At 35.6% G+C, this 17,358-nt stretch overlaps 1 protein-coding gene across 1 annotated transcript; it reads right to left on the bottom strand.

Moving 5' to 3' along the window:
• Positions 1 to 7,686: 7,686 nt before the first annotated feature.
• MRPS30 (mitochondrial ribosomal protein S30) lies at positions 7,687 to 14,482 on the bottom strand. The gene is made up of 5 exons (XM_011373886.2): positions 13,865 to 14,482; positions 12,312 to 12,457; positions 11,451 to 11,556; positions 10,228 to 10,404; positions 7,687 to 8,099 (listed from the first exon to the last, which is right to left on the bottom strand). Exons 1-5 carry the CDS (start codon positions 14,445 to 14,447, stop codon positions 7,810 to 7,812), a joined length of 1,302 nt encoding a protein of 433 aa, XP_011372188.1. The 5' UTR covers positions 14,448 to 14,482; the 3' UTR covers positions 7,687 to 7,809.
• Between the last annotated feature and the right edge of the window lie 2,876 nt (positions 14,483 to 17,358).

Raw genomic sequence — 17,358 nt, 5'->3', positions numbered from 1 at the left:
AGATCTGTGTCTGGGATCCAGAAGCCAGTTACCCGAGGTTTTGTGGAAGGAATAAGGACAGGGAATACTCCAGGAAGACAATTACACTGACAAGACCTCCATTAAGGAAGGAGAGTCCTTGAAATTGTCCTAAAAATGTGTCGACACCTGAAAAATCTTTTCATGCCCTTGTTATTAAGTAATCTAGCATTGAGTACTCTAAGCCGTCTGACCTGATGACCAGCAAGTAAGCTTACAGGGAGCCCCATTTTTACTACTCCTTTCTAACAGGTAACAGAAACCTTATAAGTGGCCAATGTGACGATTTTTATTGTTCTGGCTAATATGTCACTGAGGAGAGCTTTCTAAAACAAGAATGAGAAACTCAGAGAAATCTGTAAAGTGACACTTGATAGCTAGTAGCAGCCACAGCTTAATTAGAGTCTAGTACCTTCCACAGGAGTCTGATCTGGGCAAAGAAGTCAGAGAGTTTCCCTAATATCACTTTCCTTTTGTTGTCCTCTTTTCCAGTTTCGGTGGCCTTCAACCCATATAATCTGTGTCAGTTTTAAAACATGAATCCACATTTCTTTGATATCTTGCCATGAAGAAGTAGGGTGTATGCCCACTTCTCTTGAATCTCGGTGAACTTCTAATTGCCTTGACCAATTCATTATAATGGAAGTGACACTATGGAGCTTCTGAGGCCAAGTCAGAAAGGGCCATGCAGCCTCCACTAGTTCTTTTCAGGCTCTCTCTCATGTGGCCCCAAGCCATCATCTAAAAAGTCCAGCTATCCTAAGAATGCCATGCTGTGAGGAGAGCCCAAGCGTATGTGCTCTGATCAGCTAGTCCTAGTTGAGGTCCCAGCCAACAGCCAGCACCAAGTGTGAGACATATAAGTGAAGATGGGTCCAGATTATCCCAGCACTTAGATGTTAAGTCACTCCTAGCATTTGAGTTTCACAAGGTTAAACCCCAGACATCGTAGTGCAGAAAACAAAACATTCCTGAAATAGGCCATTGTAACCTCCAAACAATATCCTGTAAGCAATTATAGTTCAGATTTCATTGATACTTACACTGTTCCACTGTATTAGGTCAAAACTGATTCCAACTCTCTGCTGAAGTCAGCTTCAACTTAAACTATCTTATCGCTTTCCCCCCATGTCCAACGCCTCTCTGTTGCAGATGTTTTATTGTTTTCAAATGGTCACACAGTAATACTGAAGTTATGACTATTTTTAATAAGCATTAATAATTTCGCACCCTCTATCTCTGAATTATCTAGCATTAAATAATTTCTCAGATGGAGACATGATATATGGCAAATAATTGATACAGGTTATCAGAATAGCAAGAATCTAGTTCCTAAAACCCAGCTTGGTGTTCTGTCCCCAGGGAATGCTTAGTGACTATAAATATAGGACAAAGAGGATGGATACAATAAATGACCTCTATTCCTTGTCACTCGTTTTAACGCTTCCATGTTCAGCAGTTTTCCCAGAGGAAATTTCTTTACTAAAAATATAATCCCTTCTCCACAAAAATCTATGTGCTTCTACAAGCAATCTGACAACTCTAAAAATATTCCATTTTGCTAGTCAAAAGTCCATTTATTTAGCTTGTCAAGAAAAGATAAAATAATCTGGATTCTAATACTCATTGAACACTTTTTTTTTACTATGCGTATGCTATTGTCATTGAGCTGGCTCCGATTCCTGGCTACCCTACGAAGGGTGTGTCCATACTTCTTGTTTTCAACAGCCCTGGCTCAGCTCCTACAGACTCATGCCTATACACCTAGAGTACTGATCTAGAAGTGCAAATGGTGTGTCACAGGGAGTGTTCATCTTCAACTGCACAAGATATTACAAAGCAGCAAAGCAAAGGGGTTATACCTATTTTAATGCATGCCTGCGGTGTGTAAGAGCTCACTTTCTCTCACATCCAAGATGATACTTGGTATTTAGACATTCTAATTTTTTTTTCAGTCCAGCAAGAATGAAATAGTAACTCATTATTTTCATCTGCATTCCCTATATTGATGAGGTTAAGGGTTTTTATTGTTTTTCTTCTATTTCTTGACACATGACTTCATTTTCTGTGAACCGCCTTTCTTCTAGACCCTTTTATGGATAGAATTGTCCCTTGGAGAACTCAGATGGTAAATGAAATTGAGGACTGAGCTGTTTTGCAGTCCCTAGGCTCAAGTCTTTAGCCATGTCCATGCCTCGTTTCCCCAAGGGAGTGTTAAAATGTTCAACCTGAGCCCACAGCATCAAATCTTCTATGGGCGGGAAAAATTATACAAGAATGTAGGAAGATGTTAAAAAATGTACTTGAAATTGATGAAAAAAAATGAAGATACCTAAAAAACCTTAAAAGATATTTCTAAGATTAATGCAAAGAAGCTACCTGAAACATGTTTCAACTCAAAATAAACACTGTTTAGCAATCAGTACAGTTCAAATATGGCAGCCTTGGGAGGTAATAAATCATCCTTTGGGAAGAGAGGGAACCAAGAATTTGTGCAAGTGTTTTAGAGGATATTTGAGCAACAAGTAGTGAGTGAAACTTGAGTACCATTAAATTTATTTTTATTCTAAAAGTTTATGAGTCTAGTTTCAGGGGACATTGCTGTGAGGAAAAGGATGAAAGATCTGAAATATCACAACTCAGGAAATTCAGTGAAAGGGCAAGCTAAACCCCACAAAACTCTCTAGCTCTTAAGAACATTACTATTTTGTCATTTGGAAACAGGAGATTCAAAAAGAAAATTTTTTTAAATAATGTTAATGGCAAATTACATCTGCTGTGGCAGGCTTAGAAGGAATGATTCATCACATATTTAAAATTAGGAGAGATTTTGAAGGTCTTCTTGTCCAATCCCTTCAATTTATTAGAAGAAGAAACTGAATTCAAGAATAATTGATTTAGTTAATGACACAAGCAAGACTTCAATCTTGACTTTCAGATACAAGTGTCAAAAAGATTTTAAAACTTGTTTACATTTTCTGGTATCATGAGAATTAGACTGAAATAATTTTTCTGGCATTGTTCTTTCAACTGACATTTAAAACTCTAGGTTCCAAAGGTTATAACAAATTATACTTTACTAGAAGATAATTGCACATATTTTTACTTCTTTTACAGCTTCCCAAATACACAGATCATTTATTTTTCCAATTATGAATCATACCCAGGTGGTGAGATACCAAAATCTTGCAAATATATTGAAAGTCAGGATTTAATCATCTGTGTACTTGTGAACAATTCTAACATTAAATATATTTACACCCACATTAGCTAATCTTATATAATTATGCTTGAGTTTTTTGTAATTGAAAATTCTGTGATTGTTTTCCCCCCTGTAAGTGATGTGAACTTAATATATCATGGAAATTTCATATTTATGTATTTCTCTTCTAGTATGTAATACTGTCATTATTCAATCACCTTCTAAAATACCCTATTTACAGAATATAGAAAATTATATCCTGGAAAAGTGATTATGAAATAAAAATGTAAAAATGTAACTATAGTATCTCAAAACCATGAAATGCATACATATAAGACAATATACCAAAATGTTAGCAGTATAAGATTATCTTCCCCTCTACTGTTTTTAAAATTTTCTATAATGATCATGTATTTCGCAGCAACAAAAATAATTTATATTCTACATATTAAAATAAACCAAAAAAGAAAAGAATATGAAAATCTGATCTTCTAAACCAAATCAAAAGCTTATCCATTTTCTATCCAAGTGGATAAAATTCATTAATCCATAGGATATGATTTCACATATGCAAATAAATTCATAAACCTTTTTAGATGCATCCTCAGAGGGTTGTTGTAAATATTTATCTATATGTCCCCTTGGGTAGTCCAACTATAAGTAACTGAAAAATCTCACTGAGTTTCAAATGAATATGAGTGTAGACTGTTGATTGCTTTAATGCTAATGTCATACTTGGCATTAAGTAATTTACTTACCATGTGCTTTCCGTTTCCTTCCTAGCTTCCTGAGCATCTATTCGAATTATGAACACAGTTACTGGATCTTAGTCATCACAAATCCAGCTGGAGACCATTTTCAAACTAATATGCAACTGATATGAACATTAAATTTATAAATTCTTAAAAGAGAACTATTGTAATGACAGATTGATTATATAGCACTTTGCTTATCAAAGATCACATGTAACTTGGTCTCCCAGTTTGCTATCGTCTGTTCACTTTTGCCAGTTGAAATTGGTGTTTCAGACATAGTCATGATTTATTCTAAAGAAATACTGTCAACATTAGATTTTCCATTACAATTAAACTAACGAATACTTATGAGACTAAAACTGGTTCTTGACCTGCAATTGTGTCATGTCACTTTCAGAACATTTAAACAATTTATTTAATGAAATGTATGCCAATTTGAAATGTATTTACAAATATTACCCTCTCATGAGGTAGTGGCCAGTTTTAAAATGAATACCTATTTGTTTAAGAAATCTACACTTCTTAGAAATAAATGTGTGCACCTTGAAAATCCTGTGCGTAAAGAAAATAAGCAAGATAACACGTGTAATAGCTATTAATTTATAGACAAACATCTCCACTGATTATTAGCGTATTAATCAACATTGCAAATATCAACTAAGCAGCAAATTATGGAAAGCTCTACAAAGACTACTGCAGATTGGGTATCCACTGGTGTCTAGAAAAGGGACAAATGGAATTCCTAAATGCCTAGTTAGGTCCTTCTTTCTTTCCCTAACAGTTTCCTTATTTCTAGGATTGTACATTCAATTAATATGTATCCTTATTCATCCTCACTTCACACTACTCCCATTGTTTCTGGGCATAAGTAAATATCAACTCCCCTTACTAGTGATGGCAGAGTAATAAAATTTATGAAGACAAAGTTCATGATGATAATATCCATTGTGGATATTTTATCTCTTCAGTTCAGTAATTCTCTTCAGTTGTGTTTGTTTACTATCTTTTCGTGGGCAGACTCTAAGATGGCCAATGATCCGCACCTCCTCCTATTATGCCCTTGTATAATTCCCTCTCCTTGGTAGACTGGACACGATGACGTGGCTTTTGACCAGTAGTCTTGTTAGCAGATTATCTAGGCTCTCCTCGCCAAGCTGCCGTGTTGTGAGCTGCTCTACTGGAGAGGCCCATATGGCATGGAACTGAAGGCTGTCTCCACCCAACAGCAGGTAAGGAACTGAGGCTCTCAGTCCAACACCCTGCTAGCAACATCACTTTGAAGATCTTTCTCTAGCTGAGATTTCAGATGAGACTCTGTCCCTGCCCAATATTTTGCAGCTTTATGAAAGACTAAGTAGCAGAGAACCCAGTTAAACCATGCCTCCACTCCTAAAACATAGAAACTGTGTATTGATAAATTTGCAGTTTTAAGAAACTAAGTTTGCAGTTAAATGTAGTGCAGAATAGATGTTTTTTTCAATTTGTACTTAATCTTTTTCACCTTTTTCTCCCATTCACCCCTAATGTTCTGAATTCTTAATTTTAACTTTTTTCTCTAGCTCTCAAATTTATATTTGTCTTTTGCAAATCTGCAGTTATATTTGGTAGTTTCCAATTTTCAACCTTTTATCTTTTTGAACACAGTAAACATTAATTTTAAAGTCTATCTTACAATCTAAATATTTGGTACCCTTTTGAGTCTATTTCTCTTGTCTATTGTTTCTGCTGGTTTTCATTTCTGTTTCTTCTCCCATGCTTACTTATTATATGGAGATGTTATACTAGAAAAAGTGTTTGTAGAAATAATTTGAGGCCTAGGAAAATGTCCTTCTCCAGATTTGTATTTTTGAGACTCCTAGTGCATTAGAGATCTCAGGTTACATTAATCTACTTTTAAATTTTCAGATTTTTCTGATCTAATTGACTCAATTCTAAGCCACATTCTGTGGTTTACTCCTGATTCACCCTTACCCCAAGGATGTGGTCCTTCTGGGTCTCAAACTAAGTTATTCTAAGGGAGTTCTAACCCTGGAGGTCTTATATTTTAACTTTTGTCCTTCTAGTCTCACAAGGCTGATGAAATGCTACTCAGTCTCTTAGTCTCTACTTAGTTAAATGCCTCCTCCAGAGAAAAAGAAAAGCCCAATACTAGGCACACTTATTTTCTTCCAGATATCAGTCTGGCAATTATTCACTACCTTGTTAGCTCTCAATGCTTTCAAGTAGATGTTTCCAAATAATCTCGTAAACCATTTAGGGAAGCAGAGGTTGAAGGTATCTCTTCCTTAAAAAAAAAAAAAAAAAAGACGGTTACCTCATAGCTTTCCAGCCAGTATGGAATCACCATTTGGGCCCCTTCTCTAGTCTGACAAGGACTCAACCCTTTAAGAGCATCCCAACCCTCCTTCCACAACTGGGGAGTGTGATGCTGTACACAATCTGATTTAGGGTAGAAAGGGAAACTAAATACCCAGTGTAGTGTCAAAATATTTTCTGGTTGTCAACTTTGGTTCTATGAAAATGAACAAAGTTTCTCCCAACCTCATAAGTAAACTGTCAAAACAAAACAAATCAGGATTCACTTTGCCCTTCATGTAGCAGAAGAGGAAGAGAACAGAAGTTCATGTATTTTGCCAGATAGTGACATCCTCTAACTCAAAAACTGAGTTTTCTTTGATTTAATTATCTCAAGTGAAATTGAATTCTTCTGAATTTATCATTACTATGTTTGTTGTTAGAAAAATGAGATTGCTAAAGCCTAAAAAGTAACTGTAAAGGTTGAGTTTTGTCACCAATAATACAAGTTCTTAAAGTAATTTGGACCTCAGGGGTCATAAACTTGGTGTCTCAGGAACAAAACATTTAACAGAAATTAGTGAGCTTTGCCAGGTGATGTTCACCAAGTAAAGAGAGGAGAAATAAAGGTGAGGGAGACTGTGACAAACTGTAGAGAGTATGTCTCCTATAAAGAGATCCAGAATAATTTCCAGTTCCTGTTTATTGTTAACATGCAAGAATGTAAAACTGGAGTTGCCAGATCTTACAATTTTCAACAGAATCTGAAATGTGGACGTTTTATAATCCCTCTCCCTTTTATCGTTGACAATTAAAACAGAAACCTACACTGTATGCAGTTAAAGATGAAAGATTTTTAAAGAGAAACATTTTTTTCTCACTAAAAATTGTTTTGAATGAAATTTAATTCTCTGCAAGATTAACAATTTTACAATTGATAAGTGTTTTAGAAACAGCAAACTTAATTTCTTAATCTTTGGGACAGAGCAAATGTCACTAGCTGAAATATGTTAACATTACTTCTAAGTGCTAAGAACCTAAGTTGTACATAAATTCATCAGTTGGATTATTAATCATCTGTTAACTCCTCTGGGCCTCAGTTTCCTATACGTGCAAAATACTGTTCATGTTTTAAAGGAGCTTGAAAGGACTTTGAAAATTCTATTATCATATTATTAACAAAAATATTAAAAACAAAAAAGAAAAATGTTAACGAAACACATATATTCTTAAGCATTTGAATTACTGCCCTTATATTACTTTTAAAATCACAGGTATTATCAGGTATTGAAGATAGTCCAATTAGTCTCATCAGTTAGTCATATATAAATCAAATTACTTTTAAATCAATAATATACCTAAAATTAAATCTTTCAGTGTAGAATGAGAGGTCTAATCACAGGTTAACATAACAAATATTTGCTTCAAAAATTAAGGCATTTAATATTTGGCAGTCACAAGTCTCATCATTAAAAATACTTTTATTGTTTCATCAGTGACATTTAAATATTTCCGAATTCCTGAATCAAATGTTTCTTCTTAGTTTTCCAATGGCTGTGATTTGTCTTCTTTTGGTCTATTCAGTAGAAAGTGAACTATGTGAAGTAGAACATCATCGTTAAAACCTTTCACATCATTATCTTCTATTTTTTCATAAAGAGGCTTACTCTGTGTCCCCCAACATATATTCTTACGAGTGTTATTTTGATCGGCTTGTGTGGTAAGTGCCAAAGTATTTAACTGGTAGCAGAAAAAAGAAAAGTATTTTCCATCTGTGATTACACCCTGAGAGACAAAAGGTCGAGTAACATCTGCTTCACTCCAGAATCCTATAGAAGAAAAGTTATAGTGAAATTTACATAGAATATATTTTACCAAAACAAAACATATACATTAGACTGCAGCGGTCCCCAACCTTTTTAGTCCCAGTTTTCCTATGAAAAGCTAATGCTTGATGATCTGAGGTGGAGCTGAGGCAGTGATGCTAGTAGGGAGCCACTGCAAATAGAGATGAAGCTTTGCTCGCCTGCTGCTCAAATTCTGCTGTGTGGCCCAGTTCCTAACAGGCCATGGACGGGTACTGGTCTATGGCCTAGGGGACCCCTACAATAGAGGGTACTGAATACCTCCTAAAAGCTAGATATTTTACCTACCAAATTCCTGAAGGCCTCAAAGCTCTCTCTCTTCATTCTAATCCTATAGTCTATGTCTGCATCAAGAATTATTTCCTCTTGCCTAGTATCACCAAACTCATGATACATCTTTTCAACAATTTCTGCCTTCAACAGCTTTCAACCTGTAACAAGTTATATCTATGCAGATCTCCCCTACATCTAGTATTAACTACATCATTACTCATCAACTTTAAATATGTTCAAATTTTCCCCATACCAGTAGCATCTGCCACCCAATAATCATTATGGCCATTTATTTCACCAACTCTACAAAAAAAAGCCCTTCAGCAAAACACCTAACTTTCTAAGTACTTGAACCATGTCCTCAGACAAATTCTGTGTCTTCCTTTATGTATTTCAAAATTTGTTTTATGAGTTGCTGTCATTTCGCTTAGTGTGTCTTAGGTGATAAGGCTCCAGGGTGCCTTAATATCTTTACAACTCAAATTTTCTGACTGCTTCTTGTTCCCGGCTGACTGGCTTTAATACTCTTAAATCCTACTGCCAGGGTCAAGCCTTAATGGAGACACCCAATGAATAGTACTGTTAAAATGTGAACTTAATTAGGTTGCAAAAAATATTTTATCTTCCATGAGTAAACAGTGCCATTCTAACATCTTCAGGAAAGGTTCCTCACTTTTTTTTGATTCTGTCTAATCCTATTCCTGCTCTCTACATTTACTTCTTTTATAGAAACGTAAGTCAACAATTATTGAGTATAAGGTTAAAATATATACATAAAGGAAAAAGGTGAGGCTAGCAATAATTAAATCTGTATTAAAATTCCTCCTGGGTACTTATATAGAATTAAACTAGTTACATATTATATTACTTCAGGTTTCATAATAAAATCCAAATGCCTCAAAATGGACTGTAAAAGTCCTATGCAATATGACCTCTGGCTTCTTCTATTTCATTCCTGACCATTCTTCCCCTGCTTTCCTCATTACTTTTCATGTTGTTCCTTAAACACCTCAAGTATGTTTCAACTTCAGAGACTTACTTGCCATTCCTTTTGCCTAAAAGTGTCTTTCTCCCAAGTTTAAGTATAGGCAGCCTATTGCCATTCGGGTCACTGGTCAAATGTCATTTTTCTGAAGACCTCTTCTAAATTATTATGTTTCGATAGATTCTGCCCCATACCCCATTTACACCTGCACACTATAAATCATTCTACCCCTTTCTAGTATATTTTCTTCATAGTATTACCAATACCTAAAATATTGCATGCTTATTATCCTTTACTCTCCTCACTATAACATAAGTTCCAGGAGAGGAGGATCTGCCTATCTCATTGAACATGGGATCTCCAAGGCCAACAGTGCTTGTACACAAAAAACATTCACTATTTACTGAATGAATGACCAATCGCCTAATCCACATCCTGGATATGGCCTTCAAAAAATTATAAAGGATAGCTGTGATTTAACTTAAAATTTAATCCACCAAAGCATTTCCTTTTCTGGCTTCAGAAAGCTACTATCATCTACAGTGCTGATTTAGTTAGCTATAGAGTCTTTAAAATACTTGAAAACACAATCAGAAAAAAAAAACACTCTCAAACAAAAGTGATCAACATAAAAGATCAAAGTAACTACCTAAGTGCCACCTGCCAACTACAAATGTAAAATATTTCATTATGGATTTTAAAACAACTATATTTTGTGCCAATGTGAAAATTTTCAAAATGTTAAGATTCCACCTACATTTTAACAGATAAAAACAATTTGAACTATTTTCTTAAAAATGTCAGATATCTTCCAAGAACACACCATAATTTTACCTTGATACATAGCTTGTGCTCCAGTCCAAGCAAAAAGGCTTGCAATAGCATTAGCTCTAAAAACAACTTCTATCTGATCAGCACAGTTTTGCTTCAATAGCCTTTCCCTTTTTAATTTGTCAGGTAACAGATGAAACTGGGTATGACCATAACAGTATGGATCTGCTGTCTTTGAGCCTGAAGAGCAAAATAAAAATGTGAAATGTACATGTAGAACATCTGGAGAACATTTTTAGTATTTGTTTTAAACCCATCTTTCTCCTCTACATATCATGTGATTAGTATTCAAAATATACAAGGGAAGGTTGGTTTATTTATTGACTTGATTATAATAAAGGTAAATTTCACATGAAAGTACAGTCTGCTAGCTATCATAAAGCCCAATCTGACATACAATAAGTCAAAAGAATATACATAAAACTAATTTAAAATTCCATATTATTTCAGTTTTTTCAAACCCATTATAAAGAGCTTTGTTATTCTTGTCGTTTTGCCAAAGGATACAAATACTTCTAACTTTAAAAACTATGTTATTTAATGTAATAATTACATACCTTCTCAATTTAAAAAATAATTGACTTTTATATGATGCTGCTAAGTAAAGAAAACAAGGGCCAATATTTTATAAAATGTTGATATTCTTGATTTCAGTGGTAAAGTCAAAAGTTCCTTATAATTCTAAGACTACAGTGACGGAGAGGAGCTGATAAAATAGGTCTGGTAGACTAATATAAAGCTGATTCCTTAAAATCTTCTGGAAGTTGGCTAGTGATTAATAGACAAAGAAAAATTAGCAAAAGAATAAACTGCATAAGGGCAAGAATCAGGCCTTATTAATTTTTATATTTGTGATGATTATCACAGAGCGTGATACAAATGGCAGGCTTTTGTAAAAAAGTCAATCACTGCCTCAATTTCAGCTCTATACTTGTTTACTTCTGAAAAAACAAATTACTTTTTCTATATAATAAATCAACAAAGTCTAACAAGTGTAACTATTTATTTTTAAATTTAAATACTGCTAACTCAGTAGAAATAGTAAAATTTTAAATGGTGAGCTGAAAGAATATTTTCTTTCCAATTTTCATGCATACTGCAACCTGAGATTACAAATTATATTGCTCATAGACTACCTGAACCTTAGTCATCAAGAATTAATTTGCAAATCTGCACAAGGCACTTTAGACACATTTATAGTACAATATATCAAATGATAAACTTACCAATAAATATGGTATTTTCATACTGTCGTTTGAATAAAGGAAGTTTGTCTGGCTTACAATTCATAACAGGGGTTTCTATAGGTACAGAATAATCCAGCGGCACAAACTTAAAGAAAAAGTCATAAGTGAATTCACAGCAGCACTAATACAAATTTTACTCATAATAGGTTTAAAAATCTTAAAATAGGATGTTTTTACAAAATGATTTGATAACACTACTATCTAACGATGAATAAAATTTAGCCAGTCACTTGTTTTTATAAAGTTTTATTGGAACACAGCCATGCACATTCATTTACAGGTGGTACATGGCTACTTTTATACTTAAAAACTGAGATCAATAATTGCAACATAGACTTATGGCCCCCCAAATCCTAAAATATTTACTATGTGGATTTTTACCAAAAAAAATGTGCCAACCTCTGACATGGACACACAGACAACACTCAAAATATACTTTTTTTCTCCAAAAGAACTGTATGTATGTAATATGACCAGCTTATAACTAGAAAAATGCCTCGACTTGTGAAAAGGTAGTGTAGGTATTATAAATTATACTCATAAACTATTATCAGTTTTTTATATTTTTATAGTAAGAAAAAGAAAAGATTCGTATGTTCCTGAAAACTGATGACTTAACCCCACTTACCCACTTAAAATGATTATTTGACCTTTGGGGAATATGTACACCATAGCAGACTAAAAAGCTTTAAAAGAATTTCAGATGGATGTATTTGAAACTCAAAAGGCAAGTATTCAACCAACACTATTTAACCCACCTAGCCCATTACCTAGTGTGCCTATGCCATTTCTTCATCACACATCAATAGGTACATATGCAATAAATAAATAAATCCTTACCTCTGGGAGTTGTTTGGATATTCGGATCTGGTTGTGCGGTTTATCGTTTATTTGGTATCGCAAGGCATCAATTCGACCTTTCCTATGACCACGAGGAATAATTTCTTCACCACGTAACCAGTAAAAGTGAACTGGGCGTTTACAATCTACCAAAAGATATTCACAATTTTCTTATCTGATCATTTAAATTTGATTATTACGAGAGTACTAACCTCAGCAATACAAAACTCAAGAATGATTGTACTAATTAAAAATATATCAGAAAATACTCCATAGAGTAGGGGGTAGGTGCTCATTTAACTTAAATGATCATGACATAAATATAACACGCAAACATTTATTGTCTACTTGTACCATCACTACTTGTACCAAACATTTATTGTCTACTTGTACCGTCAGTACCAAAGAATTTTCTCAGTTAAGAGAACAGGAATGTTACTAGAAATAAAAAGTTTAAATAGAGTCAGAACTGTCTTATAAATTACTAATTTGACCTTCACAATAACTGAAAAGTATAAATAATTGTCATCGTCTCCTTTTTATAGAAGAGGAACCTGAGTTGACATGGTTAACTAAGTTTTCTAGTTAACTAACTGGTTAATTTAGTTAAACAGGCCATCAATCAGGAGCAGTCAAAGTCTGTGATGCTTCCTTCAAGATCACTTCCTTCTCAAGTGAGAGGAAGTAACAATGACACTGTAAGACTCAGTTGAGCACACATCTCGAGTTATAATAACATCGATTCAATAAATACTTATTAAGATGCCTACTGGGTGGTAGATATAAAATGATGAATATGTCAGAAACACTAATTTTTAACTGTCTATCCATTAAAGAGAGGTTACTGATTGTTAACTGGGAACCCAGATTGACTGAGTTTGAATCCTGACAGCCAAATCTATCAGCTACAGGCTCTTTTGACTAGATACATTTTAGGTTTCTGTGCCTTCGGTTTTTTGTTTTTTATTTTTACCATTTATAAAACAATGCTACCTACTGTAAACAGTTGTGAGATTAGTTGGCATAAATAAGATTTAGAACTGGGCCAGGCACAAAGTACTGAATAAATGTTAGGTATTTTAATCAATATCACCTTTAATCTCAACAATTTCATAATGAAATACTATTATCGTAATTCTCATTTTGAAAATGAGAAAGATTAGGCTAAAAGATGTTAATGAATTGACATATGGTCACGTAACTTTTTGGTGCAAGTGCCAAAAAGGCATCCTAGGTCTGTCCCACTCTCTAAGAGCCCCTTCTCTTAACAAACACTGCTCTTCCATTTGGCTGCGCCTTCACAAAGCAGAGTCAAGGACTGAAGTCCTGGAGTCTTTAGGCAACTAGCCTAGAGTTGCAGTTACAGGTGCGACAACCCAGTCTCCATATTCCTCGCGCAGTGACCGCTACTAAACCACGTTGTCCTCAACTAGGAGTCAAAGAACTGAGAAAAAAACTGACAAAAGAGAGAATGAATAGGAGACAAGTCTGTTTCGGAGTGGGCCCTTACAATCCCCACCTACCCTGCCCGGCGTGGGAGGCTCAAAGCTTACCGAGGGCGGCGGCAGCCAGGACGGGGTTGTGTGCGCTGAGCAGGCCCATGAGGGTGGCCACCAGCTGGTCGAGTAAGGGGGAGGCGATGGCCTCACGTTCCTGGTAGATGGGCAATCGCCGCTTGCGCCGCAGGTAGAAGTGCTCCTGCAAGAGGCAGTCACAAGCGGCGGCGCGCAGGGCCGCTAGGTCCAGGGCGGGCGCGGGCTCTGTCTCCGCGGGCGGCGGAGGCAGACCCGATAGGAACACGGTCTTGGTGAAGCCCTGATACCAGCGGTCGGCGTTCAGGGCGAAGGTCTGCGGGTAAACAACGTACTTCATGAACTGCATCTTGGTGAGGATACGCATCTTCTCGTCCACAGACTCGGCCGCGTGAACCGTCGCCTGCCACTTCTCTACTCGCCGCTGCCGGGCCGCATTGCTTTTGGCAGTCAGGGAGGCCACAATCGGCGGGTAGCGAGCGATGGGGGCCGCCGCGACATCTGGACCGGGTATTTCAGGAGCCCCGACGGCGGCCTCGGCCGCGGTGTGCAATGACAGCCCCGGACTGCGGCGCGCAAACCTCCAACACCTGGCCGCCGCCATTTTTGACCACGGTTTCGACCCCAGAGGTCAACTTCAGCAATTGCCCCTACCCTCTTGCCTTAAGGACCAATCGGAAGGCGGAATCTGAGCCAGTCTTCGGGAGGCCGATTCTCAGTGGGCTTGGGAAACTTACGTCATCCATTACTTAGCCAATCAGGTGGTTTCTCCAACTTAGTTTTTCGTGGTCGGGAGCGTTTGTAGACGAAAGGAAAAACTTCAGAGCCAATTGGTTTTCCGTAGGTCTGGCGGGTAGGAATGAAACCTTTAAACCGGAGTTGCTGCCACTTTCGTTTGCATCTTGGACCCAGGCATCTTGCCAGAAGTCATTTAAGAACGTTCTGAACGGGAGTTTCTAGCTCTTGGCTAACTTTAATGATTTCATTTGTGTATGGCTCATCACGTCTTTTCTGTATTATTGAAACTACCGTTCTAGCTTTTTCTTTTTTTTGATAATACGTGCTTGCTTTTAAGATAAGGCAGGCATCACTCAAAAGACCACTGCTAATCTTTGAGAAAATAATGCCATATTTCTGTATGCTAATTGATATATAATTTGTTTAATGATAATTTTACAAAAAGAAGAATATACTTGGATTAAACTGAAAAAAGGGAAATGAATAAAAAACTACGAAAGAATTATGGTTAAATTTTGCTGTGTTAAAATTCATTATTTCAGCACACGAGTTGATTCCTACTAATCTGTGAGCACCTTTAAGTAGGAACTGTTTTACTTTTTAATCTTCAGCAATCACCTGTGCAATGATTCTCGAGAACATTTATTTATTATTATATTTTTACATATGTTAATAATAATTTAGCATTTTGACACATTGCAAGCCTAATGTTATTTTTGGTTAAAAAGATTTAATACAGAAGAAAAACAAGGGAATGGTTGTCATTTTGCTATAGTAAGCTGTCCAAAAATCTGCTACCAACCTCTGTTTGCCAGGACCAACTGCACTGCATCACAACTGCACTGTAAGTAAGAAAACAGAAATTTCTTGGGACTGTGAGATAGCAGGGGCTGGCTTCATGCAAGGGATGACCACTTTTCTGTTAGTGCTTCATTGTGACACAAAGCTTCAGATCCTAAAATTGTCTCATTCTTTTTCGCTAGGATTGAAATTCTATGAGAAATTCCTTGTTTTTCTGTTTCTGGAAATTGCGATTGAAATGCAAATGTCTCTAGAATAAAAGTGAAAATATTTCTGGAATAGAAGTACCTTGACAACTAAATATTGGAATTAGTAACAGGTTTTTTTTTTTTTTTGAACTATTTGTTTTAAAGATAGTAACTTAAATAACTTCAAAGTATCCTAAATCATAAATAAAAATTACAGAAACTTCTGCCAGTTTTTGATGTAGTACCAAGTCCTTCCCTATAAATGTGATTTTCTGGTTGGGATTCTCAGGTGTTTTTATTTTTTTTGTATAAACCACATCCATAACAAAGCATTTTATGATTTACATTTTTGATTTATTTCATGTGGAGCTAAAGCATATATTTACAAAGCAACCCGAATATAGAATCTTTTTAGACTTTTATGTCTCTTCTTTTCCCTCTAATTTTACCACTGTCGCAGACACATCTAATTCAACAGTAATCGTTTTGGAAAAACATCACCAGAATTTTTTAAATTAGCTTTCATAATTTTAAAGCAATTTTCTTTTCGTACTCATCCTTTATCATTTTAAACAATTTTAGTTAAATTAGATAACTACAATAATAAATAAAACTGGTATGAACAGGTCCGGGAGCAAATTGATAAGCACATCTGGGCACTGAAAGCAGAGGAGCTTTGAGCTTGTTCTTCGTGACACCCTATGTCTTACAAAACAACAGTGTAATACTGTAGTTTAGTAGAGAAGATTTTTGAAAGATTCTTTATGTCTTAAATACTTATCTGTTAAAAGTAGAGTGAGACTTGCAAGGTTTTAGAAGTACTTCTTGCTCATTTAGGGCAAGGGGTCAAAGAACGTGGGTGGAAAAAGAGTGATCAATATGGTGAAGTGTAGTGGTTAAGAGCATGAACCTAGAATCAGGTTATCTAGGTTATAATCCTGGCTCCACCATTTAAATAAGTTGAGTGACTTTGATGAAGTTTATTAAACCCACCAAGTCTTACCTTCCTTATCTGTAATAAATTATTATTACCTTTTCTGATTTCTCACAGGATCATTATAAGATAAAAATCAAACAAGATGCACTTTAAGTTAAGCATTATGTTTTTGTTAATATTGTAAGGAAGAGGAGGAGACACATTATTATCACTAGAAACTAATTAGTTCTCATGATATAGCAGTTTCATTTTTAAAATACCCGTTGTTGGAAGACTATGTAAAGTTTATTTTTTATCAGCAGCCATTTAATACTTGGTTCCTCTTGAACAGTTATTAAGTGAATGATGAAAAACTCACCGTCTGAGTATCCCTATTTATTGTTTGGACTCTTCTGTTTATTCACTTATGTTCTCATCAAAGATTTATTGAATGTTTACTGTATGTTAGATGTCAGGCATTTTGGTGATGGTGAGGTAAGAAAGAAGGAAGCCTTCAGAAACATGAAAAACAGTCCGTGGAGGAAAGGTATGGTTTGAGAATATAATAGGAACTTCTGATTTTTTTGGTGGCCACATGCGTATCCTGCTGTCTTGAGCAGAGAAGGAAAGAAGAGTATTTGGGGCAAGTACACTGAGCCAGGAGTAAGGTGTTTCGCTCACCTCCACTGCAAATCTAAGGAGTGCCAAAAAACTCAGTAATGAACATAATATTTTAATAAAAAGTCTTAAAAATCAAAATTAATTCAAAAAGTCCACGATGAATAAAATATCAAAATTAAGGGATCAGCAGAATCACAATTTACTCAGTTCAGAAGTGAGCCCCCCAGAGGCCATGCATATGATTCTTCCTC

This window comes from Pteropus vampyrus, unplaced genomic scaffold (genome assembly GCF_000151845.1).
Source record: "Pteropus vampyrus isolate Shadow unplaced genomic scaffold, Pvam_2.0 Scaffold234, whole genome shotgun sequence".
NCBI classification, from domain to species: domain Eukaryota; kingdom Metazoa; phylum Chordata; class Mammalia; order Chiroptera; family Pteropodidae; genus Pteropus; species Pteropus vampyrus.
This window is presented reverse-complemented; position numbering and strand designations above follow the sequence as displayed.

Coding starts and splice junctions, on each gene's coding strand:
- MRPS30 (XM_011373886.2), bottom strand. CDS start 14,447: ATGGCGGCGGCCAGGTGTTGGAGGTTTGCGCGCCGCAGTCCGGGGCTG. Junction 10,405..11,450: donor TGAAAATACCATATTTATTG/GTAAGTTTATCA, acceptor TTTGCTCTTCAG/GCTCAAAGACAGCAGATCCA. Junction 8,100..10,227: donor AGCACAAGCTATGTATCAAG/GTAAAATTATGG, acceptor TTTCTTCTATAG/GATTCTGGAGTGAAGCAGAT.